Below are 27,571 nucleotides of genomic sequence, written 5' to 3' on the forward strand. Positions count from 1 at the left end.
GATACTATCTCAAAATTTAAAAATCTGCACAAAGGGCTGAGGGTACAATTCAGTGTGAAGGCCCTGCATTCAATCTCAAGTTCCAAAAACAACAAAAAGCTAAGGGTCTAGATATTAACTCTGGAACATTTGTTTCCCAATGGTAATTTTTGTATTATTTTTTCCTGAAAAGTAATACAACATTTTCCAGTAAAGTGAGCATAAGTTAGTGATATAAACAAATGAAAAATACTAGGTAAACACATATATTTAGTTGTGATTTTAGTGTACTAAGGGTCTTAGAAAAACAAGTGAGAAATATTTCATTTCTTTAAACTACTTATGTTTAACGGATTATTTGGAAGTGTGACAGCCTAATGATTAAAAAACGCACAGTGGGGTCCAAGCATGATTTCAAAACATCTTCGTCCATTTGCTGGGTAAACTTGGTTAAATCACTGAACCTCTCTAAATTAATTAATTTAAGAGCAGTACTATAAGAATTAAATGATAATGTATACAAAGTAGTTAATATTAATAAACGGCAGCTATCATCATCACCCTCATCAAGTAGGTATTAAAATTATGAGAATGTGTGTGTACTCCTTGGAAAACAGGCAGAAGCTATAATATCCTGTTTTCATGAAGCAAAATTATGGTTAAATTACAACTCATAGCGAAAGCATTTGTAAAACTAAGGGGGAAAAAAAAAAAAGTGAGGCTGTAGAGCACTTGCCTAGCACCTACAAGGTCCTGGGTTCAATTCCCAGCACTATGATACAAAAATACAAGGTGGGTGTGGTGGATCATGCTTGGAGTCAAAGCTACACAGGAGGCTGAGACAGGAGGATTGCAAGTTCTAGGCCAGTTTGGGGAACACAGCAAGACCCAGTTTTTCAAAAAGAAAAGAAAAAGAAACTACATTAAATGTTTCAATTATTTAAACAAAGAATTACGAGACAGCAAAACTCAGCAGGCCGTGCAGTTTAAGAGTCTACCAGATTTAGGTGACTCTACCTTGTGCTTTGTTATTCAAGACAATGTAAATTTAAGCACTGATACTAATTCTAAGTCACAAATTATACACTTAATCTTTCTGCTCATGTTCAGAGGTCTGAGGCAAAGGAAGGGCATTCTCAGACATCACCCTGGATTCAAAGTTGAAGCCAAGCAAGCCCCAGGACTAAGGAGGCCAACCTGTCCAGCCCCCAAAGCACAGCCTGCAAGAGTGTGAGGCGTGCAGAACAAAGGGAAGCCAATACTGTAACCCTCAGGTGTCCGAGAGTCCACACTTCAGAGACCAGAGACTGCCCTCACTTCAGAGTGGGGACGAGCAAGTGATACAGGATCAACATCTCTTACCTGTCTTCCTGTGAATTCTTTCCAGACCGCCTCTTATTTTTAGCTTCTCGAGGAGATGATCGGATTTTCTTGGTGGGAGGACCTGAATCTCTTCCATAATCTTCATCTAAACAGAGAATCGTTCAAATGAATTAACTATGATTTTTACATATAAAAATCACCACTATATTTACTGACATTAGTTATCTCTTTCCCTATTTAAGTGGTTAGCAGGACAGGATTTCCCAAATGGTTTCTTGTTTTAAAACATTTTCTACTCTAGTCTCACAATTTTGACTCCATTTATGCTGTTACCCACTAGTCCTCATGCACAATTATTAATTTATGATTTTGCATGTCTCAATACCTTTATATTTATCTGAAAATTATTAAAGTAATACAGTGTAAGCATTTTAGAATGTAAAAAACCTAGTCCTACAATCCTAAAACAATTACTGTCATCAAGCAAATTACTTTTAATCTAATGTGTTAAATACACCCTATGTATTCTGGTTACTCAGGCAGCTCAGGAAAATAGCTTCAATTTCAAAATTCCAATAAAATTTAAAAAGATTACCCTATGTTAAAAGGTGATTATGGCCAAAACTATTTATTGCATCATCACATACAATGGTATGAAGCTGGAGGTGGTGCTGGGGATTTAGGTCAGTGGTTCTGCCACCTGCCTCACAAGGGCAAGGTCCAGAGTATAATCCCCAGTACCAAAAAAAAAAAAAAAAAAAAAGAGGAAGGAAGCTGGAGGTGGTCTGGAGCTTCAGCAATTATTAAATGGTTGTATAAGTTATAAATATGAAAAATAATAACCAATAGGAATTTTTTTCAAATTTAATAAAGACAGAGAGACTCATAAGTACAAGAAGAAGCAAGACAGGGACAGAACCCAGAACTCAACGGCAGGACCTCAACTACATTTTTTTTTTTTTTGGTACCAGGGATTGAACTCAGGACCTTGTGCTTGCAAGGCAGGCAGTGGCACCACTGAGCTAAATCCCTGGCCCCTGTTTTTTGTTTTTGAGACAAGGTCTTGCATGAGGTTCAGGCAGGCCTTGAATTCACTATGTAGCCCAGGCTGGCATCAAACTCTGGGGATCCTACTGCCTCAGCCTTCCAAGTGCTGGGATTATAGGACTGAATGACCATATCTGGCTTTAACGTTTTTTAAAAGGTAAAAAAGGTGAAAGACTAGGAGTTAACAGAAAGGGTAAAATATAGCTATATTGCTACCTAAGGGATCGTGAGTGTTATCTTTGCCTCCGTTTCCATGACTATAAAATGAGAATAATTAACGTATCTCAGAATAACAGGATTGTTCTAAGGAATAAAACTACGAAATATGAACATTTAGAATAATTCCTGGCATGTAGAGCAACAATTTAATTAGTGTTAAGAGTTACCTCTAGGATGTAGGGTTATGTTTCAGTTTTTTACTCTTTCATACAACTTTCTGCTTTTCTCTAAAGGCATATATTACCTTTATAAAGTTAGATTTAAAGTAAAGGGTAGGGGCCAGGGATTTAGCTCAGTGGTTCTGCTGCCTGCCTCACAAGCGCAAGGTCCCAGGTTCGATCCCCAGCACAAAAATAAGTAAATAAATAATAAAATAAAATAAAGGGTAGGGAAGGGAAAGAAAAAGGAAAGTAAATATACCTGAAAAATAATAAGATTTAAGAACACAACTCTATAGAAACCTTTAATGGCTAAGATTTAAGACACAACACTCATTCTATGGATGCATTAGTTCATAAATCAAAGTGGTTTCATAAAATAAGTAAAGGTTTTACTACAGTAATACTCCATTCACAAACTTAATTTGTTTTGGAAAAGATGGCCATGTTTGTGTTTGTGCGGGAGAGACGGCCACAGTCACGTTTGTCACAAAACATAGTTTGCAAACAAAAGTGTTCATGAAGCGAGGTACCACTATAACCAATTTTTCTTTCTTTCTTTTTTGACTCAGGGTTTAACTATCTTGCCCTGCCTGGCCTCATATGAGCATCATAAGCATCATAAGAAGTACAAAAGCTGGCAGTCCTCCACCAGTTAGTTAGTCCAACAATTTGTTGAAATCACAGAACATACCTGCATCATCAGACTCCTGAAACTGTGAATAATCAACGACCTTCCTATTTCTGTAGAAAGAAGGGACTAATTAAGATCATAAAAACGCAAGACTGTCCTATGATATCAAAACACATTTTAATTTCATAAACAATTAAAATAGCTCTCTGAAAATTATTATTATTATTTTGGTTTTTTGAGACAAGATCTCCCTATGTAGTTCAGGCTGAGCTTGAACTCACTACATAGCCCAGGCTAGCCTCAAACTTGCAGCGATCCTCCTGCCTCAGCCTCCCAGGTGCAGGGATCACAGGTATGTGCCACCCTGCCCAGCTGAAAATTATCTTTAACAGCCCCCATACTTCAGCCCAATTACTTTACATTTTGTTATAGCAAACTGCACTTCAACCAAAAGCTATTTCAAAACTATGCAAAAACAAAACAAAAAACTACACGTATTGCTCATCTTAGTGACAGCCCAAATACCATTCTTCCCCACAAAAACCAGCTCCCATAACATATAACAGATAACAGCCAAGTGAGCCAATTCACCACATATATTCATTATCACACAGATACAAGCCAAACCTGTAAACGTTTTTATTCTTACTGCTATATATATATATATGAATGAACATAGATACTTGGATAAACAAAATTATTATTAAGCTTTTTTCCCAAGGCAAAAGCAATTTTTAGCTATAGCAAGATTATATAATAATGCACAAAAAAATATGGTAACCCTAAAATAAACCTGATAAGCAAGAGGAAAGAAAACAACCAGTCAAGTCAAAAGATGCTTTTTGTCACTGTGGTGGTAGTACTGGAGGTTACATTCAGGAGCTCTGAACTACATCCCCAACCCTTTTTTGAGTCTTGTTGAATTGCCCAGGCTGGTCTCAAATTTAGGATCATGGTGCCTAAGACTCCCAAGTAGTTGAGATTACAGATGCACTCACCACATCAGGCTAAAAGATGCTTTTTATTAAAGGGTATATAATTTTTCAAAATTATGAGCCTCATAAATTTATGTATCTATTTGACTCTAAATAATTTTAAGTTCTTCTAACCAGGTACGATAACAACACCAGAAACTAATTTTATTTTCTATTTTCCTATTTTGTATTCTGAAAGTTGTGAAGTTCCTCCTTTAGAGGTACAACAAATTTCACTGTCAGAAATCAGACTAACTTGCAAAAGAGCCTTAGATAAAGGATGCACAACTGAAGCCTAACTAGATATAAGCAAACAACGGTTTAAAAGAAACACATGCCACCAATTACACTAAAACCTGAGCAGGGGGATATTCCTGGTTGTACAGATTAAGACATAATTTTAAAGTCAAAGACAGGACAGTCAGAATGCAAGCTGGTCCATCATTTGCCATATCTTGTCAGGGGTTGAAATCTAAAAATATACCTGAGGCTCAGATGTAGACAAAAGTTATTATCACACCCTCAGCTTTAGGAAAAGAGAGGGAAGAAAAAAGATCCTTGAAGAATTTTGCCTTCTGTTTTCCTTTGTTCTACCAAAACTATGACACATGCTCCAACTACATAAAATGGCAAATTTGTATTATTGAAGATTCCATACAGAAAGGGAAGTTAAAAAATCCAACTATTAATCCACTTTCATGAGGCCTAGTAGTCAAATTCATGGACAGAAAGTAAAATAGTGGTTGGCAGAAGCTAGAAGAGGGAGCAAGAGGAACTGTTTTCAGTTTTGCAAGATGAAGACTTGTAGAGATTCACTGTACATCAATGTAACTGTACTTTATTAAACCACAAACTTAAAAATGGTTAAGATGGTAAATTTCATGTTAATTATACCAAAACACAATAAAAAATTTTCTAAAAAAATACGGCTATAGGGGCCGGGGATTTAGCTCAGTGGTTTTGCTGCCTACTGCGCAAGCACAAGGACCAGAGTTCAATCCCAGGTACCAAAAAAAAAAAAATGTGGCTATAAAAACCCATTTTAAAATGTAGTATTTTGCCAGACATGGTGGGGCATGTCTGTGATCTGAATACTCGGGAGGCTAAAGTAGGCTTATGAATTTGAGGGTAACCTAGGCTACATAGCTAGTTCAAGGCTAGATTGGATCACATAGTGAGACTCTGGCTCAAAAAAATCCAAAATAAATAAATTTTAGTTATGGTTAATATGAAAATACCCATGCTCTGGAAAAAAGGGCACATGCATGCATGAGTGCAGTAATGGGGATAAAACCCAGGCATGCTCTGCCACTGAGCTGTATCTATATCCCCAGGGCTTTTTATATTTTTGAGAGTCTCCTTAACTGCCCAATCTGATCTTGAATTCTAATGATAAATGCCAGGAAAAAACAGAATATGGTCACAATGCAAAGAGGCTCATTTTCTGCATTATTTAGGGCTCAAGTAAACAAGACATGGAGTGAAAGAGAAGGAAACTAGCCAAAAGAGGGGAGTTGTTTTTTAAAAAAATTTTATTTGGGCCAGGGATTCAGCTCAGTGGTTCCGCCACCTGCCTCATAAGCACAAGGTCCCAAATTTGATCCCTGGTACCAAAAGAAAAAATTTTTTTAATTTAACAAGGTTATGAGATAAACTGACAGTAGGTAGATATTTTGCAGTGCTGGAGATCGAACCAGGGCCTCTCACATGCCAGCCAAGTGCTCTTAGCACTGGGCTACATCCCCAAGTCCCAAAGGAGGGAGTTTTGAATCTTAATCCCTAATGAGTACAGGTCCCAAATTTGTAGGCATAGGTCTAGCTTATCCTGTGCTTGTGACGTGGCAACTAAAATATTACCATTCAATTTCTGGGGGCCACATACCAATAGATATATCCTATGAAACCATATAAAGGAGGGCTACCAGAATGGTGAAGGATGTATCATATGAAGAACTGAATAAATTGAGAGTATTTACCTTGCAAAAGGAAAACATGTTAGGTTCTTCAGAGCTTTGACAAGAGTAGTAAAGGTACTTGCTTATTATTAGCTTACCAATAAGATTAAGTGTAGAGCCAACATAAAGCAATGTCTAACTTGCTGACTTTGCTAATAATGGCTACTTCCTTAGGCTATCCTTCTAAACACTCCTCAGCTGTTCTGTAGAAAACAAAACAACCCCTCCCAAACATAGAATCATAGTAGGAATTCTGGGTTGGCTACTAGAACTCTGAACAAATCATTTAATTTTTCTGGGGTTCAGTTTCTTTTCTGTTAAAACTGATGATTTAAGTTGCTTGATAGGTCTAGGAATTCTAGGCCTGCTTCTAGAACTTCAAGCAAATCATTTAATTTTTCTGGACTTCAGTTCTTCAGTTAAAACTGATGATTTAAGCTGCTTGATAGGTCTAAAAGATAGTCTACAAAATTAAATCCACTGTAGCCAGGCAACTTTTCAAGACTTTTTTTCAACAAAGTAAGAAATAAAAAAGGACTGGGAACCAGGCATGGTAGCACACATCTATGATCCTAGCACTCTGGAAGGCTGAGGCAGGAGAATCCCAAATCTGAGCCCAGACTGTGCTGCTCAACCAGACCCTGTTTCAAAATAAAAAATGGCTGGGGGTATAGCTCAGCATTAAGGACCCGGATTTAACCCCCAATACCACAAAATAAGCATTAAAAAATTTTAAAACTAGCCCAGAGGACCGAGGATTTTGCTCAGTGGTTTCACCGCCTGCTTTGCAAGTGCAAGGACCCGAGTTTGATCCCTGGTACCAAAAAAAAAAAAAAAACTGGGCCAGGGATATAGCTCGATGGCTCTGTCACCTGCCTCAAAAGCGCAAGGTCCTGAGTTCGATCCCCAGTACCAAAAAATTAAAACTGATTATTAGGTTTAACAAAAAGGCTTTTTTCCTGTTGTAAACAGTCAGCTATACTTGTGCATATCCTGCATCGTATCACTTATCTGAGCTTCTTGAAAGTAACAACTGTGTTTTAGATCCACATTTATGGCACAGTGCTCACATATTCTCAGAACTGTTTGCTCTGAGGGTAAAATTGGAGAGTTCTGTTCTTATAGGGTACCATCCAATCTCTTAAAACCTTTAAAAGTTCCTCTCTTGCCACTTAACAATTAAGTAACCCAGGAGTCTGCAATTCCGGCAGGTGTTTCTTACCACTTGCTTCTGCTATGCCTTGCCTAGAAGGCTGTGAGTTACTCTCAAAGAAGCTCACTTTCTCTCAAAACCCCTAATTCTTTATTGATACTGGATAATTTTCCAAATGCCTGTCTCTCCTACTCAGTGGGAGCTCCTCATGGCCAGGGCTGTCTCTTCTTCATTAGAACACCAGACTCAAGAAACGCGCTTGCTGAGTACACGGACTCAGTATCTAAGGAAAGGATTAGAGTAGGAAAAGCATTACATCTCTTCAGCCACACATTTAACTTACAACTTCCCACAATGACCAAAGAAAACTTAGTTTCCTCCAAGTAACTTGTTACCTTTTTTTTTCAGACAAGGTGGCCTTCAACTCACTACATAGTCATGAGAAACTCACGGCGATCCTCCTGCTAAGCGCTGGATTACAGCCATGTGCTACTATGCCCAGACCAACTTTTTCTTTAAGGCTAAGAAATTTTAAAGGCTATTCATTACATTTTTCTATCCTAGATTTTAAAAAGAACTGCAAAAATGCCATGCAGATTACTGGATACTGACGTCATATAAGAAATTAAAATTTAAAACTAAATTGAAAGATGATCCCTTCTTTGGTTGTTTTGTTAATTTTGAGACAGGGTCTTGCTCTGTATGTAGTCCAGGTTGGCCTTGAGCTGAAGGCAACCCTCCTGGCCTCCCAACTGCTGGATTACACATCCAGCTCCATCCCTTCCTTTAAATCACAAAATATTTTAACTTTCAATGATCTGAAAACAGCAAGACTAAAACGGCATCTGTACTGAACACATATCGACTTTTTTCCTTGTCATTCCCTAATCAATACAGTAAAACAGCTATCTACACAGCAGTTACACTGTATTAGGCACTATAAATAATTTAGATTTTAAAGCATTTGGGAGGATGTGTACAGGTTATATATAGTATGCCATTTATATAAGCGACATAAGTATCCACAATTCTTGTTTCTGAAACCAATCCTCCAGATACTGATGGACAACTCTACTTAGAAATGTACCTTATTTGGGGCTTAACTATAATTTTAATGAACTTGTCCCTATGAAAACTGAAAATTAAAGAGACAAATAAGAAACTCAACACTTAATAATATTTAAGTTCCAGGGCATGGGAAGTTCTCTACTTCTAGCCAAAAACAAAATACCAACCTTAGTCCATCGAAATATTATTACTTAAATGCCAAAGCTAAACTAACTCTTAAGTGTGAAATTAATATCAACAATCTTAACTGGATCAATATAAAATTTCAATATAACAGAGAGCTTAAAAACAAATTTTTAGCTGGGTGTGGTGGCACACTAGAGAGGCAGAGGCAGGAAGATCTCCGGAGACTAAGGCCAACCTGGGCTACATAGTGAGACCCTGTCTCAAAAGAAAAGAAAAGATTTTAATCTTGACTCTTCCACTTAGCAGTTCTGTCTTTGAGTAAGCTACTTCCCTTTACTGAACTTTAAGTTTCCTCACCTATAAAACAGGAACAATCTCTCAAGATTGTCCTGTGAACAAGTATAGCTATTACTACTTATCATTCCCTATTTTTATACTGTTATTTCTGATATTATGGCAAAGTTCTCAGGTTACCATTCAGGCCAGAGAAAGTAGCCACTGAATGACTTACACCAATTTTCATCACTGAAATCAACTGGAGTTCCATTTAAGTAAGTCTCAAAGTTTGCTCTAAAAAAAGGAAAAAGTGCAACCCAACAAGGAAAACAAATTTTTAATATAACACACAGAAATTCAAACATAAAATTACAAAACTCAAAATGCTCCAAAAAACCAAAACAAAATTTAGGAACATAAGAACTTCAAAACTTCAATTATTGCCGCTTTTACTTTAAAAGCTAATATAATTTCTATTTCTAGATACTAACTGTAATCAGGGGCTAGGGATAGTTTACTGGATAAAGCACAGGCTTAGCATGCCCAAAGGCCCGGGTTCAACCCCAGCACCAAAATAAGTGGTCACAGTGAACCAATTCCCAAATGATCCCCATAGGGCTTTGCAATGTGAAGCCACCATGTGTTATCTGTTTAAAGTGCAGAAGTGAAAAATAAGATGAGGGGCTAGACAGTATCTGTCTGGCATCAAGATAGTTTAGGCCCCCCTCCGCAAAAGGATAGTTTAGCCAGGCATCACAGCACATGGCTACATAGTACATCATAGCACTTGTGAGGCCGAGTCAAGATGATCATTTGAGCTCAGGAGTTCAAGACCATTTCAAAAAAAAAAAAAAAAAAAATTAAAAAGCATTTTACTTTAGAAGCAGTAGGAATTTACTATGATGAATGAAGACATAAGTACTGCAAACATATACTAATAAATTTTTTTTTTTGTACCAGGGATCAAACTCAGGTCCTTCTGCTTGTGAGGCAGGTGGCGGAACCACTGAGCTAAATCCCGTCAAAAAATTTTTTTTAAAATTTAAAAACCAATAGGGTTGTTTTGGTACCAGGGATTGAACTCGGGACCTTGCCCTTGCGAGGCAGGCGGTGGAACTACTGAGCTAAATCCCCAGCCCAATAGGGTTTTATTATTTATTAGCCTACTCTCTTAACTTTCAACTTCTTTCTACTAAATACTGACAACGTCTACCCAAAGAATTCCTTTTCTTTCTTAAGAGTAGACAAAATGATATTCCTTGTATGAGAAACCAGTATGGACCACAGCAGTAGTTTAGAGATGGAAACTGTCTTACCTTTGAAATGATCTCATTCACCCCTTAACTGTACAGCTAAGAAAATAACAGAGACCATAAAACGCAGCTGTACTTTGGAATGAGCCTGCACATCTGAATACAGAAATAACAAGTAACCTCCAGTTAAGGAAAGATGAATAATGTAGCTGTAAAACACAAACTCTTATCTTGTTACCAACATCCTGAACTTTATATTACTTAAAGAGCACAAAATCATTTTCTTAAATTAATCCCAAGAGATATTAGACAACCTGCTACATTGTTGAGCTCAATTAGTGCTGATCCTACTGTGAAGAGGAAGGAAGGCAGGGAAGAGGAAGGCGGAGGGGAAGGAGGAATCCTGAAAACGTTATTCTGGTCAATGCAGGGAAGGAAAAAAAGAAAAACCCATGGCTTTTAACTTTCTAGAGTTACAACATATTTATCATTAGGCACCTTTTTTGGGTACTAGAGATGGAATCCAGGGCCTCTCCCCAGCCCTTTAAAAATTTTGAGACAGGGACTCGTCAAGTTGCCTAGGCTGGGACTGAACTTGTGATCTTCCTGCCTCAGCATTAGAAATAGTTGGAAATACAGGTACCATAGCACCTGGCCTGGAGGGGGGTGTTTGTGGTGGTGAGGGGTCAAACCTAGGGCCTTGTGCATTCTAGGTAAGCACTCCACCACTGAGCTATACCCTGAGCTCTTGCTCTCTTTTTTTTATCATTTAGAGAAAGGGTCTCACTAAGTTACCAGTTCTGGCCTCAAAAAGCTGTCATTTTCCTGCCTCAGCCTCCCGAGTGGCTGGAATTACAGGCATGTGTCACATACCTGGCTGCATTAGGCAATTTTAAAAATGCTTCTGAATCTTGTATTGAAAAACCTACTATAGTCAACATAGCTCTTTCACTAACTGCCTCTCTGTCAGTGGTGGCAAACCTATGCCACGAATACTGCAGTGGGCTGTTTGTATCACTGAAAGCACTAAAAGGTTCACCGTCACTGGCCTAGTTGTTGAACATCTCATTTCACCAGATGAATGAGATCCTGCAGAGCAATATTTTTTACTTTGTGACAACTTACTACACTACTGGGTCTTGAAATCCATTTATCAGTGTATAACAGGCTTATTTAGTTAGTTCTTGAGCCGTGTAATTTAGATCGGCTTTGACCTCAATGATCCTTTTGACTCAGCCTCCCAAGTGCTGGGACTACAGGTGTGCACCACCATGTCCAGCATATATAACAGGCATTTTAAAAAATACTTAATTTTAAGACAAGGTCTAAGTTGCCCAGGCTGGGCTTGCACTTGCAATCCTTCTGCCTTAGCCTCCCAGAGTGCTGGATTACAGGCATGCACCACCACACATGGCCTATAACCAGTATCTTAAAAGAAAAAAAGCAAACAGAAAAATTAGAGAAAACCGGACCTAAACAACAAAAGTGCCAGAACTTGTTTTAGGTGTTTACGTCCTTGTATGTAGTAAACCGTAAAGTAAAATGTATTTGTTTTTGGAATCTCAACAAAATAGTTTTGAGAGCCACTGCTTTAGAAGAGGATTGCAAAGAGATTTTCAAAGGAGTTTTCTAGTCTTGCTTTTACCAAAAAACTGTTGACATATGGCCACCAAAGATGACATCCCTTATTTTAGCCTCAAAATAATTTTTAACTCATTTTTCAAGTTTAAGCACTCATTAAGGCCATCAATTTTTGATAGCAGTAGTAGGGGTGGGAAATATGGTAGCAGAGAGGGTACTCTATGAGCTAGAGCTAACAGACCCTCAATAGTCTAACCCATGATCTTCAAGACAGCCTGTACTAGGAAAACCCAGTGCACTAACAGTGTGGTTCTTAACAGAGGTGACATCGGCCTCTAATGTCCACCAACTGGTCCTGTTTGGCTCTACCTCCCTGGATGACCGTGTTCTAACACGAACTCCTCTGAGTTTCCCTTAACTTTTGTATGAGGGGGATAGGAAAAAAGAGGCGGGATGTATCATGCACAGGTGTGAATTCCTTATAATGAGTGTTATCATCATGTATGACTAAAATGTACCCATGTTTTGCTATAAAAATAATTGTATGACTTCCACTTTTTCTTTGCAACTTTGATTCTCTTTTGGAAGTTCCTTACACCCACTCATGGCATATTTCAAGTGCCCGCTTCACGCTCCACACCACACAGTATGTAGTGAGTCTCTTCAGGAGTCCGACAAGGAAACAAAACAATATGGTTTAAAAAAGATGAAGGACACAAATCAGGAATAGAAATTTCTTTGTATTCTACTCTATATGCTACCACAGTCCAGGGTCATAGTTGCCTTTTAGGCTGTTCCACCATTCAGTGAACTTCATATTGTAATTCCAATGACTACAACCTCCTTTTCCATAATCAAAGAACTTTTAATATTCTGACCCTGTCATTTCAACACATTATCTTTCCCAACTTCACAGCACCTGCAGTTTAACGAGGACACCATCAAAGTGCTCATCCGTGTCTTTAAGACAAAAACCGGCCTTAGGTGGCCACTGGAAAGTCTCCGGGCTGCCATCAACTCACTAGGTGGCCGCCCTCAGTACAAATTACTGAGGGGGCAGGGATTTAGCTCAGTGGTTTCGCAGCCTGGTACCAAAAAAAAAAAAGTTACTGAGGCACTGGCCCACCATGCCAACCTAAATTCTGCTGCATTTCTTCATCTTAGTCACAAAGACCTCACGTGAGGCTCTGTCAAAATCCTTGAAAAAAAACCCTCAGTATTTTCACAGAATTCTTTTGGTCTAATAAACTTTACTTTTTTGCAGTGCTGGGGATCGAACCCAGGGCCTCACACATGCTGGGCAAGTGCTCTACCCCTGAGCTATACATAATAAGCTTTTTTTTTTTGAGACAGGGTCTCCTTATATATGGTACAAGCTGGCCTTAAACTCAATATGTATTCCAGGCTGGCCTTGAACTCATGACGATCCTCCTGCCTCAGCCTCCCGAGTGCTAGGATTATAAGCATGCACCACCAGTGCTTTTTTGTTCAAACAAAATCTTCCTAGGAACCACAGAATAAAATACACCTATTTGGCTGGGGATTTAGCTCAGTGGTGCCGCACCTGCCTTGCAAGAACAAGGTCCTGAGTTCAGTCCCCAGTCCTGGGGGTGTGTGTGGGGGTAGGGACAAAGGACGACAACGATGACAACATAAAAAAACCCACAGCTATTTAAAAGAACAGCCAGGCATGGTAGGATATACCTGTAATTCCAGCGCTCTGAGGCTAAGGCATGAGGGTCCCAGAGAGCTCCTGGCCAGCCTGTGCTACATAGTGAGTTCAAGTCCAACTTGAACTACACAGCGAGATCCCATCTCAACACCCTTCCCCAAGAATGACAGCACTTTTAGATTATAAATTTATCTTGTTTTCTCTTTTTGGTAGTGTTGGGGATCAAACCCATGGTATCACGCATAAACTTTCTTACAACTTCACCTTTAAAACACTGCTTCATTGCATAATTTCCTAACTTGGGATCTGTCAGAACAGGTATTTAATGGACCTCCTGGTGAGATCAATGGAATATCATCACCCTCTTTGACATTCAAAAGCAGTATTAACATGTGAAAAACTTCAAAAGTTCTCCATTAAGGAAATTTGCTTATTTATCCCAAAAATGACTCCAAACTATCTGTATTTTAAAAATAAAATCTGATGCCAGGAGTGGCGGCATATTCCTGTAATCCTAGCATTCAAGAGGCTGAGGCAGGAGGATTGCCACATTTGAGGCCAGCCTGGGTGGGCTACACAGTAAGTTCAAGGCCAACCTGAACAGTCAGACATAGTCAGACTGTGTCTCAAAAACAAAATTACAAAATAAACATACAAACAAATGATTAATTTTAAATAATTTGAACTGGGTATGTGGGGTAGCACATGCCCTAAATACAGCAGTTTGGGAGGTGCAGGCATGAGGATTCCAAGTTCCCAACAAGATGAAGACTGGAGTACATGTTCTTGTGAATCCCTGATGACTTTTATTACTCATTACAACAACAGTTACTTCAGATATGAGTTACTTCATCTAAATTCTTTAGGTCTCACTGCTCTCACAAGAAGAGCTAGTTAACATTATTTCAATTCTACTTGAGGAAATAATACCCTAAAGGCTAAATAACTACTACAAGCAACTTACTACAATAAAGGCAACTTTCAACCTAAGTCCATCCAACTCTATCCCCACACACACCATATTAACGCCTCTCAGACATTCCCTTCCTGAGTGTTACAAAGCCATTCTTTCACAGAACCGACGCCATTAGTCTCTGCACATCAACTCTCCCTGCACCCTTCAGATGTAGGAAATTTAGCTCTTTCTACTCTTCTGTCCCTCAAAGATGACTAAGAAATCTCACATGCTGGATATTCAGCTCAGTGGTTTCGCCGCCTGCTGCGCAAGCGCAAGGACCCGAGTTCAATCCTTGGTACTAAAAAAACAAACAAACAACTTAGTTCATTGATGCCAGGGTGTCTGAACTCAGTTCAGGGCAATTTCTTATAATTACTTCACATATCTTGACCTTCAAGTTCCTTCTACTGAGATACATACTTCTGACTATGTTCTCGTTATTCATATTTTAAAACACAAAATTCAAGGTCTGGGAACATAGCTCAGTGGTTAGAGCAGTTGCCTAGCATGCACAAGACTTTGAGTTCCAGCTCAAGGATCATCGAAAGGGGGAAAATACATACACCAAAACAAATTCACAAGACGCAGGAAAGCAAAAACAGAGAAAGAGAAGAAAAATAAATTATATGAAATAGCTCCTAGGTGTTTCAAATGAGAAATATAAATCCTAGGGAGAGGAGCAAAGGAGGTTTGAATGATGGGCCAGACAAGTTTATTAGATAAATGTCAGGTCCTACATTTTTTTAATCAATGTGTTAATGTTTTGAAAGTATTAGCTCTTACATGGCACTCTTTATTCCCAAGACTCAAGTTACTTTATGACTTACCATACAGAAAAATTTTTTCAAAGTCACCTCTAACTTTCAGTGAGTATAACATATTTAATAAATAAAATCAGCTAGATTTTTCCCAATAGCTTAGTGTAAAAGTCTATACAACTGGCACAGAGAAGCCTCGGATGAGACTGAAGGAAATCTCAGATGTGCAGAGTATCATTGGAAACCTGATGTAATTTTTCAAATTGTCTACTCCAACCACTAGGATCAAACCTGTAGCCCAACTATGCTACACATACTGACCCAGTACAATGAAGGGGCGATGTCAGAGCAGGGCAAGGTACCTCCTATAACAGAGAAATTCTAGGAGTTTGGGGAAGGATGGAACTAAGGTCAATGAAGCAATGTCCAGACAGGCTCTAAATGCAGGGCTGTGTTAAATGGATTCACATCAGATCTGGAGGGCTGGGGACATGGCTCAGTGGTGCCATGCCTGCCTAGTAAGCACCAGGGCCTGAGTTCAATTTCTGGTACAATAAAAAAGGGGACACATTAGATCTTCTATTTCTTGGGGAAGAGGCAAGGTAAATGTAGAATTTTGTGGCTAGCAATCCCCTATCCCAACCTCTACAACTGCAAATCAAGATTAGTTCTGAGTCTAAATAATTTAATCTTTTGACAAAAGTGTAATGTTTCATTCTTTTTTTTTTTTTTTGGTAGTGGGGATCAAACTCGGGTCCTTGTGCTTGCGCAGCAGGCAGCAAAACCACTGAGCTAAATCCCCAGCCCTAATGTTTCATTCTTACTGATAACAACTCCAAGCAAAGTTCTTGATACTCTCTAATGTTCGAGAACCAAATTTCTTAGGAAAAGTTATCTTAGCTTCTTTCTCTTTGCTGAGACTCAATACCCACAACTCTAAGGAGGAAAGGTTTACTTAGGCTCAGTTTGTAGAGGTTTCAGCCCACAGTCAGCTGGCTCCAAGTCAAGGTGGCATGACAGTAGGAAGCAGAGGGAAGTCAAGGGAGAAGGAAGAGTCACCAGGCCAAGCGCCCAGCAACCTACCTCTTAGGACCAGTCTTCACCTCCCCAAATCACATGTAGCTATAAACTCGTTAGTGGACTAGTCCACTGATGAGTATCACACCCTCATGACCCTTTCACTTCCCAAAAGCCCCACCTATGAGCACGAGGCACTGATGGGACACCTAGACCTGAACCATAACACAGGTCACTCAACCTAGGGAGGTTATGAACCTGTAGAGATGTAGCATGTCCTCAGAGGACAAGACTGCTGTGTCTATTATCTCAGTCTTACAAACGGTAGGACAGACTTACAAACTTTTCTGATTGAGCTAATTTCCCAAGTTTCTCACCTAGTTCATTTTCTAGGCCAGTTTATCTTGACAGATGAAGGATTTTACATAACCACGGAAAGTAGCTGCAAAGAACCAGGCATAGCAGTGCACTTTAGGAGGCTGAAGCAAGAGGATCAAAAATTCAAGGGCAGGGCCAGAGATTTAGCTCAGTGGTTTCGCCGCCTGCTACGCAAGTGCAAGTACCCAAGTTCGATCCCCGGTACAAAAAAAAAAAATTCAAGGGCAATAATATCAACTTGGTGAGACCATCTCAAAATTGTAAAAACAAATAAAAAATGGTTGGGAGTATACAGCTTAGTGCAAAGGCCCTGGGTTCAATCCCCAGTAAGAGGGGAAAAGGAAGAAGCCCCTGAAAATATTCAATATTTCTGCTTGAACACTTTTGGCAGCTAGTGGGTCTTCTCATTTAAAGTATTTTCAAAGACCTACAATTATGACTCTTTAAAAACAGCATTACAATTCGATTAACAATCAATTCCACTTCCCAGATCTAGATAGATCTTTCACAACAAGAAATGCCCAGTTTTGTTTTTTATGAGATGCCCAGTTTGAACAAAGTGGCTGTGTACCAAATTACATGGAGTCCCTTAGTGCTGTCTCTAGTCTCAAAAATCTAGAAACTGAATCGAGAGTAATGAGGTCAGATTTATTCCTTTTTGCAGCAAAGAAGTTTTTAAAAATACATACAGAATTAACACTTTTTTTTTTTGAGACATGGTCTTTCGATGTAGTTCAGGCTAGATCACTTGCGGTGATCCTCCTGCCTCACAGAATTAACACTTTAAAGCCCTCAAAGTTTGCAAAGCAATTCATGTGACCATCCAGACTGTAAATCCCATCACTCCGGATGGACATCATTCCCATGGACTATAATATGGATGATGTCCCAGAGTCACACAGCATGGTGGCTTTTACATTTCTGGGGAAAACATCACAAAACCCTCCAAACAGTAATTTATTAGGAATTAACGTTCTCTTTAGCAAATGTAAAATGTATTTTTAGAGCTAGAAGTGATGAGAGGAAGTTTGAGAGTTGTAAAATGCTTTGTAAGAAGTCCAAGATAGCATTTGAATAAAGTTAAACATTGCTGTTACACAAAATGTACGAGACTGAAACCCAAGCCTTCTGATGTTTTGTGTGCCAAGCTACCTCCAACAACTATCACCAGTTGAGACTTAAAAAGCTTAAAACACTCATTACCAGCTAACTTAAAAAATTTAACCACCTGCCTTAATTTGTTACCTGTCAAATCAAACCAATTCCTTCTAACTTAAGACCTTCTAATTTTAATGTAATAAATGTCTTACATTGTCAAGTGCCATGGTTTTCCTTTAGTCCTACTATGATGAATCAGATTGTTTTGTTCCTTAAACTCTACTTGGTCATATTCTATTTTTAATACTCATTGGATTCAGCTAGCTAATAGTCTAGATTTGTTCTCGCATCGATATTTTATGTAAAATGAACCCGTAATTTTCTGGTATTGTTCATTAGGAGGCTTTGGAATTTACTCAGTTATTTTAGTCAGGGGAAACGCCCTCTTACTACAAAATGCATAAACTGAACATCACCTTTCGTATTTTCCCCCACAACGCTCACATAAGCCATGTTTTTTCCTCCCTCTTTGATCCCTTCACATACTTTTCTGTTCCTTCCAAAACAATTATCCTTTCTCCACCAGCCCTCATTCTCCCTAAGCTCACTTGATAGCACACCCTATAAAAGTCCCATTATGGCTGGGTGTGGTAGTGCACACCTGTCACTCCAGCACTCTGGAGGTCGAAGCATGAGGACTGAAGCAAGTTTGAGGCCGGTCTGGACTATTCAGTGAGACCTTGAATAAGAAAACACAGAAGTCCTGTTGTGAACTGTAAGTCCCGCCAAAGACAGCTTGCTACCATGAGAAAGAACATCACCCTGAAAGTCACATAAGACCACACTGGCCTTAGGATGTTCATACTTGGGTTCAAATTCCTGCTTCATCTCTTTTCTTAGTAATTAGGTGAACTGTGGTGTAGTGCCAGTTAATTTTTCCAAGCCTCACATGTGAAATGTGGATAACATATACTTTGCTTGAAGAGTCAGTGCAGGATTTTGAAACTATATAAAGTACCTGGCAGAATGTTTGGCACCTAAGAGTTAGCGACAGCACTATGGAGTTTAAATGTGGTATTTTTTTTAATGTATGTTGTTAAAGGTCCATATCACTAATTAGCAATTTAGAAATCCAAAGTTCTGAAAACTAAAACCTTTTACCTAACTTACATGGTAGCAATTCCTGACTTGACCTGTGTGTAAGGCTCTCGTACACTCTTTATTGTGAAACTCATAAATTTCATTAAATATAAATGAGTTGGGTTACAGTACTACCCCTCCCTAGTAATATTACTTTTATGGCATATGCACACAATTACTTGTTTAGTTTTTGAAAAACTATGAATTCCCAAACACATATGGTCCCCTTGGTTTCAAACAAGGGATGTGGACTTGTAATAAATTATTTGTGCAATCAAGTACAGTAAATGTAAATCTAGCAGAAAGAATGACTTAAGATTCATGCGGTCTAAATCCAGCCTTGCCAATTTAAAGTTACCACTAATAAAACTGCTGAGGGCTGGGGATTTAGCTCAGTGGTTTGGCCACCTGCTGCGCAAGCGCAAGAACCCGAGTTCGATCCCTGGTCCCAAAAAAAACAAAAACAAAAAACTGCTGGACATGGTGGCACATACCTGTAATCCCAGCACTTGGGAGGCTGAGCACTGTGAGTTTGAGGTCAGCCTGAGTATAGTGAAACCCTATTTCAAAAATGAACCAAAAAGCAAAACGACTGCCACCTACAAAATTATCACTGATAAAACTGCAGAAACTTGACTTAATCTCTTAAATTCTGCTCTTTTAATACTTTCAATTTGAAAATATCTCTGTATATTATTTTAATATTTTATCAAGAAAAAGTGTTGCTGAGGGCTGATGATTTAGCTCAGTTTGCAAGCACAAGGTCCTAAATTCAATCCCCAGTACAAAAAAAAAAAAAAAGTGAAAAGTGTTGTTACATTTTGGCCTTTTTCCCTAAAGCATTTTCTATGAAGAGCTGAAAACCTATATATACAGAATGTACTCAGGTAGGGACATGGGTCAGTGGAATGCTTCCCCAGCATGCTCAAGGCCCTGGGTTCCATTCCCTAGTGCTGCCACAAAAAAAGTGCTATTATGAAATAAAAAACACCTGACTACTTTAATACCAAATACCAGGCAGGAAAGAGTGGTACCATGAAAGAATATTAGCTTTGTATTTAACAGATCTGGATTCAAATCTTGGCTCTATTACAGTTCTATTACCTTGCAAAACAGAAACTTTAAGCTTATTTGGTCATTTGTTCTATGGAGTTTTAAAAAAACTAGGTCACAAGTATTTTTAATAAAGATAAGATAAAGTAAAAGCTTCTCATAGTGTCTAAATTTTTTCAATAAATTTTTTAAGCTACTCTGAAAAACATTTTAAACATTAATATTCAGCTTAATTAATGTACACTGAGAAAAGCTGAATACTTTGACTTTCTTATAAACTTAACTCCTCCCATTAATCAGGTTCAGTAAATTATGTGATACCTTTGATGGCATATTTTTGAAAGCAAAGTCTACGCATGGGACTATCTTTTTGGAAAGAAGTGATCACACTTCTTGAGTGTGGGCACACACACACCTGGAAGTAGACATGCAGAGTAAACAGGCTCATGTACAACCACATTTGCTGGAATACTAAACTCAGTGTCTAACAGTGCTTACTTGGTAATGAATTCTAAGCTTCCTTGAATTTTCAAGTTTTCCCTTTAACTGAGGACCTCTTAAAACTAATTTTTGCTAAGAGAAAGAACTATTATGTTTAGAATTCAGATATATCTCAACTAATTCTTCTTTTTTTGGGGGGTACCCGGGACCGAACTCAGGACCTTGCACTTGCGAGGCAGGCGGCAGAGCCACTGAGCTAAAAATCCCCGGACCATATCCCAAGTAATTCTTGAGAAAAGGTAATCTGGAATATTGGGGAAACTATTTCCACTAAAAGTGTAAACAACAATAAAATTTTTATCAACCTGTAAGAGCCTATATGATTTCACATCTAAATTTTGAATGGCAAAGGTTTTTCGTGTTCTCAGGTATTAAGAGACAAGATATGAGCACAATTCTGTTACAAAGAAGAGTGAAGAGGTTGACTGGAGTGACTCGGCTCTTTAAACAAGGAGGACCCTGAAAGAGTACACCAAGTTGGATCAAGAAACCTGGTTTCTAGTCCAGGCTAGTCAGTACATCTTTTCCTTCTTTTCCTCTTTTACAAGCAATGGCATTTTCATTCCTTCACAAGGGTTTAAGAGTCATGGAAGCACTCTGAAGACTGAGAATCAAGAAATCTAGATTCTGTGCCCAATTTAGGCACCTACTGGTGTGCGCCAGAGGGCACTTCACTTGTCTAAGTCAAGTCCTCTGTGAACTGAGGAACTCCCTCTGTAGTTCCAGGACTGTAATTTTATGCTATTAATTTGAATCCAAAATAATCAAGCTACCACAGATATTGTAAAAGAGAAAAAAAAAATTTTGTATATATGAAATTGCTTGGAAATGTGCTATGCTGGGGATGTGGCTCACTGATAGAGGCCCTGGGTTCGATCTGATGGGCTAGACAGAATCCATGAAAGCCACGCTGTACAATCAGCTTATCACACGCTTCATTTAGAAATTGGTGTCAAAGAATACATTCTGAAATGCCCTTTACATGTTTAGGTTCACATTAAAATAAGAATGACATTTTATAAGAACCAGAAAAATAGCGAAAGTATACACAGGACTAAGGGCAGAAATCTCCACCAAGAGCTATACTGTACTGGTAATTCAAATATGTGCTTCCTTTTGTTTTTAAACTTTTAAACAAGGCTGTACTTTGGAATCAAGTCAGTATCTTTTTTTTGTTTGTTTGTTAAATGCTCAAAGGTAATACAGATTCTTCAATTTGAAACAACAGTATTTCCCTGAGTCAGAACTTTTTTATTGCAAAATTTAACAAACCACCAAACTCAAGTTTAATTATTTCTGCTTTATTGTTGGTCATGAGTAAATTTAAATACGTCTTTAAAAGATAGTTACAAAGAGACTTCATCACTAAAATATAATCAGAAACCAAGCTACTTTGAAATCAGTAATTTTAAGGTGACAAAAAAAAAAGCCCACAGTATACTTCAATCTTCAATAAAGGGCAACACAAGATTAAAACTGTTTTAACATACTGAGTGAGAAAAAATGCAGAAATCCCAAAGCTTCCAAAAAACAATAAAATGCACTTAATATATTTATCCCCACATGGTTATATTAAAAATTGAAGTATTCCAGTAAAAAAGTTTTGTTAATTTTCCAATAGTCAATAACTGGGAACACAAATTCAGGGAGATAAAAGTCACTACTATAAAGTAAAACGTCATCAAAATTTAGTGCACTGAAATTTAAAAGGCAGAGAAAAATAGTAATTTAATTTCGCCAAACAGTAATTACTTCCAAGAGACAAAAAAATCCAATCCAGATAAAAGAAATCTTTATTTTAATATTGTCTGTTACCTGATCCTAAAGAAAACATCCAGAATCGATTAGACACACTGGTCACTTTCTATGTCAAAGAAAAGTAGTCACACTATAATCTGTGGAGACGATGATTTATAAATTCAGGATGAAACTGGATGGCAGAGAAGCAGGTAGTTAGCTCATTCTCCACATTCCCACCCGTGCGTAGGCGTCTGCAGCCCCACACCACCCGCCAGTTGGACACGATCATCTCAGCCAGGAGACAGACCCGTGTAGAACAAAACCATCCCCAGGGTCCCACCGCTCTGCAGAACCCTAAAATACTTCCACTGCCCACAGAAGTTGGAACGAAGAGGAAGCGACTATTGAAACATCTAAAAACGAAACTTTCTCCGTTTAGAAAACAAAGTAGCCAGTCCTTTACAGTAAGAGTAACATTTATTTACAAGCGCTCTCCTTCCTCTTTAAGGCCTAACAGATTAGGTTAAACTAAACCACACCCCTTCATAAATGGCACATTCCATACAATAGCCGGGAGAAAGGCAAAGGGCGATCCCACCGGCCGCGGGGGAGGGGGCAGCAAACTTGCTGAAATTCTACGAATAAGGTCTGCCGGCTAACGGGGCCTAGCCCTGTAGGATTAAAGTCACGGGGGGAGGGGGACAGAAATATCCCGAGACGTGTGCGCCAGCTGGGGGAGGAACGAGAACCACACGGGATTTGGGTCGTGTCGTTAACCCGCACCTCCCTGACTCGCGGGGTGCGGAGGGCTCCCCGAGGAAGGCCACTTCCAGCGAGAAACGAGCGAACTTCGGGGTTAACGATCTCGAAAGGCGAGGTGGGAAGAGACCCCGGGCCGTTATCGTTCGGGGTCCCGTCTCAAACTCACTTCTGCCCCAAGGGGAAAGAACGGGTCCCGCCCACGCCGGGCCGAGGCCGGAGGCGGGGCTGCCCCTCCCCCTGTGCACGCGCACCCCGGGCCGCGGGAGAAAGAGGGCGCGGGGGAAGGGCCCCGGGCCTCCGCCCTCGCCGCCCGCTGCCGCCCTCCCGGGCGCCGATCCACGCCCTCCCCCCGGCCGCTCCAGTGCAGTGCGGCGCGGCGGGTGGGGGAGGCGGCGCGGCGCGGCGGGCGGGAGCGCGCGCACGGGCGCGTGGCCGCCACCCCCGCGCGCCAGCAGGGTCCCCCCCACGCTCAAGGGCGCGCGCGGACCCCCGAAGGAGGAGGCCGCGCGTGGCACCCGGGGGCCCGACTCTAGCCTTGGTCCCCACTCCTTCGCCTCTCACCCTCCACCCCCTCCACCCCGCTCCGGGCCTCCGACTCCGCACTGACCTGACAGGCCGAGACATGTTCGCTGTGGAAACAGGACCGAGTCCAGAAGCAAAGACCAGGACCCCCCCCACCCCGCGCGCTCGGCGCCCCACCCCCCCCGAACTTCGGCCGATGGGGCCGCTGTCGCCGAACCCCGAGCTGCTGGCTTCTCAAACTCCGCCACTCCACGGTTCTGGGCCCCGGGATCAGACGAGCCCCCCGCTCCCCCGTCTCTTCAAAATGGATGAATCAAACCAGCCGAAAATGCGCCAAAGCTGCGGTACAACCTAACCCGCTAGTGTTGGTGCGCTCCGCCCCTACCAGACCGGTCATTGGCGACTTGTGCCCGAAGCGCCCTGCTTATTAGTCCGTTTGAATCATCACGTCTTTCAGGTCCCGCCCTCTCCCTGATAGGCTCCGCCTCCTCCGTGGAGTCCTGTTAGTCACGGTGCTCTGAGAGCGCACGGCCGCAAAACAAAAATGGTCGCTGCTCAGCCCGCCCCCTGGTTTCCACTCCGGAGGTGCAGATTCGTCTTGGGTCGTATCGTGGGACCAGTAGAAAGAAAGACTTATATAGGGTGCAACGTCGTTCAGTGTTTGTGTTATAGCGTTTCATTTCGTCTGCCTTGATCACCTAGAAAATTCACCGGTAGCAGACCCTGTGGGATAGGCAGCAGATTCGTCACTGAGGGGCTGCTTCAGAATTGGAGGGAAATTCCTTTAGTTCAAAAAATTTGACCTTAAGCCCATAAGCCCCTTTACCCTGGCTTCAGGATTTACCGTCAGAGGCCAACCACACTGCTGCAGTAGTCTGGATCATAATCAAGAAATATCTTCACCCCCAATTTCCAGTCTCTATTCTGGACCTTGAGATCCACTTCAGGGTCATTAAAGTCCAGGTCTCACACATTACTATTTCAAAGAATATGAGGTATATAATAATTAGGAGAATGGGCTCTGGGGTCACAATGTGTACATTTGAAACTGCAAGTCCACTACTTAATAATTCTATACTTTTCCCTCACTCTGCGTCAGTTTCCCCATCTGTAAAATGGGACATAACTGTACCTACCTCATGGGATTAAGTGAATTAAATATAAAAGGTCTTTAGGACAGTTTCTGGCAAGCAGTACACACAAAGTATGTGGGTTATGTTCAGTTTCTGAAAGATGACCTCATCCCTGGGTAGAAGTGGATGGGACTGATTCAAGACTTTCAAATCATAGCTGGAGGCAAGTCACATCATTCCATTTAAATCTGCAGACATTTGTTGGATGCCTGAAATGCTCAGAGACAGAGCTCAGGAACCCTCCGGGAGCACGGAAACAGCTGAGACTTACTCCACCACTGTAATCCAACTTAGTCCTGGCCAGAGGCAAGTGTTAATAACCAAGGGAGAACAACAGTCCCCCCCAACAACTATGGACCTCCGAGTCTCACTTTGCAAAATCTGGCTTCTCTAAGTCCACCAGAGAAGCATTAAACCAGTTACTTCTTGGCCAGGCCACCCTTCCACACCACTTTTTAAAAAGTTTACCATTTTAAGTGTACAGTTGTTTGGCATTAAGTGCATTCGTGTTGTTTTGCAGCCATCAGAGTGTGCCTCTCCAGAACCTTTTCATCTTCTCCAACTGAAAGTCTGTACCCATTAAACACGAACTCCCACTCCCTCTCCAAACCCTTAGCCTCTGCAATTACTATTCCACTTTCTGTGTGTGCAAATTTCATTCCTCTGAATACCTCATATAAGTGGATCATATAGTATTTGGCCTTTTGTGATTGGCTTATTTCACATAGCATAATATCTTCCAGGTTCATCCATGTTGTAGGATGTGTTAAAATTTCCTTCCTTTTAAACAATATAAAAATTATTTTTTGAGACAGCGTCTCCCAGTGCAGCCCAGGCTGGCCTTGAACTAGGGATCCTCCTGCATCAGCCTGTGAGTGCTGGGCCTACAAGCATGCATCACCATGCCCCGCAATAATTCATTATATGTGTGTACCACATTTTGTTTATTCATCCCTCAATGAATGTTTTGGTTGCTTCCAGCCTATGTCTATTCTGAATACTGCTGCTATGCACGTAATACTACACAATACAGATATCTGAGTCCCTGCTTTCGCTTCTTTTGGGTGTATTCTTAGGACTGGAATGGCTAAATCGTAAGATAATTCTGTTTAACTTTTGAGGATTTGCCACAAGGTATCCGACAGGAGCAGGACCATTCTACATGCCCATCAGCAATGCACAGGTGTTCCAATCCCTGGTCTCCTTGCCAGCACTCCGTTTGTTTTCTGGGTAACAGCCATCCTACCAGGTATTTAAAGTTTTACCCTAAGGGTCTTATCATTCCTATTATGGTCCAGAATGCCAGTGCTGAGACTGGGGTGGTGCCATGATCCCAGAATGGCTTTGTTGGAGGCTGTTTCATCAGAACTAATTGCTATTATTTTAGCAAATTACTATTATTTAGTATTATGAGATGAGGCGGAGGAATTCTGGTTACCCATTTATTAAGTACTGAACGGAACCAGCTAGAGTCAATGTGTGCAAGGAGGTGGGAAGTTCAGAGCAGGTCTTCCAGGCTTTGCCCTGTTAGCGAAGTTCAAGGCCAGTGTAGAGTTGGCCCCCGAATGAAGACTCCCCCTTCCAAGGTGAGTGTCACGGCCTACCTCTCTCTCTACCAAAGCATCAGGCAATATTTCCACTCACTGTTTCAACCAGCCCCATCCCTGAGGAAGAAAATAGGCTAAGATTTAAACTTCTGCTTTACATCTTAGTGGACAAGCTCAGAACTCTGTCTGCCACGGGCCAGGGAATGAGCTTCAAGGTCAGTTCCCTCCAAACAGCCTGCCGTGTGCTCCTGTCCCAACCACAGCTTCGAGGTTGGGAACTGAAGAAAGACACCAGTCATGGATCAGGTTTTAAAGCCGCATCTGATATCACCGAAGAGACACTATGTATAATAAATCTATGAGAAACTATGAAAACAAAAAAGGTGCAGGTGACAAAAAAGGTAGGGTTATTCCTTATTACTCAAAATGAAATCTAGAACCGGGTGTGGTGGCATTTGCCTATAGTTCCAGCTACTTGGGAGGCTGAGGCAGGAAAGTTATTGAGCCCAAGGGTTTGATTATTTTTTTGATACAAGGGATCGAACTCTGGACCTTGCGCTTGCAAGGCAGGTGCCGGAACCCCTGAGCTAAATCCCCACCTGAGCCCAAGAGTTTTCGATCAGGCCTGGGCAATAAAGTGAGACTGTCACACACACACACACACACACACACACACACACACCCCTAATGGTCTTTTAAGCCGAATGCTAATTTATCCTATGATTTTAGTTAAATTTTGAGAAGTAAACTTTTATTTTTCTCATGCATATATTAAAGACAGTAAGAGCTAGAAATATAGCTCAGCACCTCAGTCACACACACGACAGTAAGAACTGGCAGTGCTGGGATGAAGGACTGAAGGTCCTTCCATGTTCCCAAGGAGAAACTATGTCATCCAAAGGCCGTGCCATAGCAGCTAGGAGTTTTGTGGGGTTTTCCCCTCTGGTACTGGGGATAAATCCAGGGTCTTGCACCTGCTAGGCAAGTGCTGTGCCACTGAGCTCGGCTCCCAGCCATCATCTGGGAGCTTTATTTCAGAAGAGGTCAGCGTCTACTCTGCTAAGCACTTCCAGTTCTGTGAATGCATGGAAGTCAGTCCAGTCAAGCAGGTGTAAAGACAGACACGGACCCCTGCTTCTGCTGACCATGGGAGCAGAGCAAGCAGAGCAGGGGCTCTTTAAAGGCCCTGACAGAGCTGGGCGTAGTGGCACACGCCTGTGATCTCAGCATTCAGGAGGCTGAGGCAGGAGGATCGAAGCAAGTTCAAGGCCAACCTGAACTACATAGTGAGACCCTGTCTCAAAAAAAAAAAAAACAAAAAAAAAAACAGGGCCAGGGATTTACCTCAGTGGTTCCTGCACCTGCCTTGCAAGCACAAGGTCCCGAGTTCGATCCCTGATACAAAAAAAAGCAAAAAAATTAAAAGCTCTGGAGACATAGCTTAGTGGTATGCATCCCCGGGCTCAATCCCCAGTACTTAAAAAAAAAAAAAAATCCTCTCATTATTTTAACATTTCTACCTCCAACCTGTGGCTCTCTCTGCCCT

At 40.7% G+C, this 27,571-nt stretch overlaps 1 protein-coding gene across 2 annotated transcripts in view; it reads right to left on the minus strand.

Moving 5' to 3' along the window:
* Nucks1 (nuclear casein kinase and cyclin dependent kinase substrate 1) overlaps positions 1-23,715 on the minus strand; it is a 40,199-nt gene extending 16,484 nt beyond the window's left edge. Inside the window, exons 1-3 of one of the 2 annotated variants that reach the window (XM_004862087.4) lie at positions 23,431-23,715; positions 3,421-3,470; positions 1,342-1,447 (exon numbers count right to left, since the gene is read on the minus strand). In XM_004862087.4, the coding sequence (XP_004862144.1) occupies positions 1,342-1,447; positions 3,421-3,470; positions 23,431-23,447 (173 nt within the window). In that variant the 5' untranslated portion in view covers positions 23,448-23,715. The remainder of the gene's footprint in view (positions 1-1,341; positions 1,448-3,420; positions 3,471-23,430) is intronic. The other variant, XM_004862088.4, reaches the window with a different exon arrangement.
* Between the last annotated feature and the right edge of the window lie 3,856 nt (positions 23,716-27,571).

Source organism: Heterocephalus glaber, unplaced genomic scaffold, assembly GCF_053883595.1.
Source record: "Heterocephalus glaber isolate CG9 unplaced genomic scaffold, H.glaber_assembly_v1.0 deba00001600, whole genome shotgun sequence".
In the NCBI taxonomy this organism is placed as follows: Eukaryota; Metazoa; Chordata; class Mammalia; order Rodentia; family Bathyergidae; genus Heterocephalus; species Heterocephalus glaber.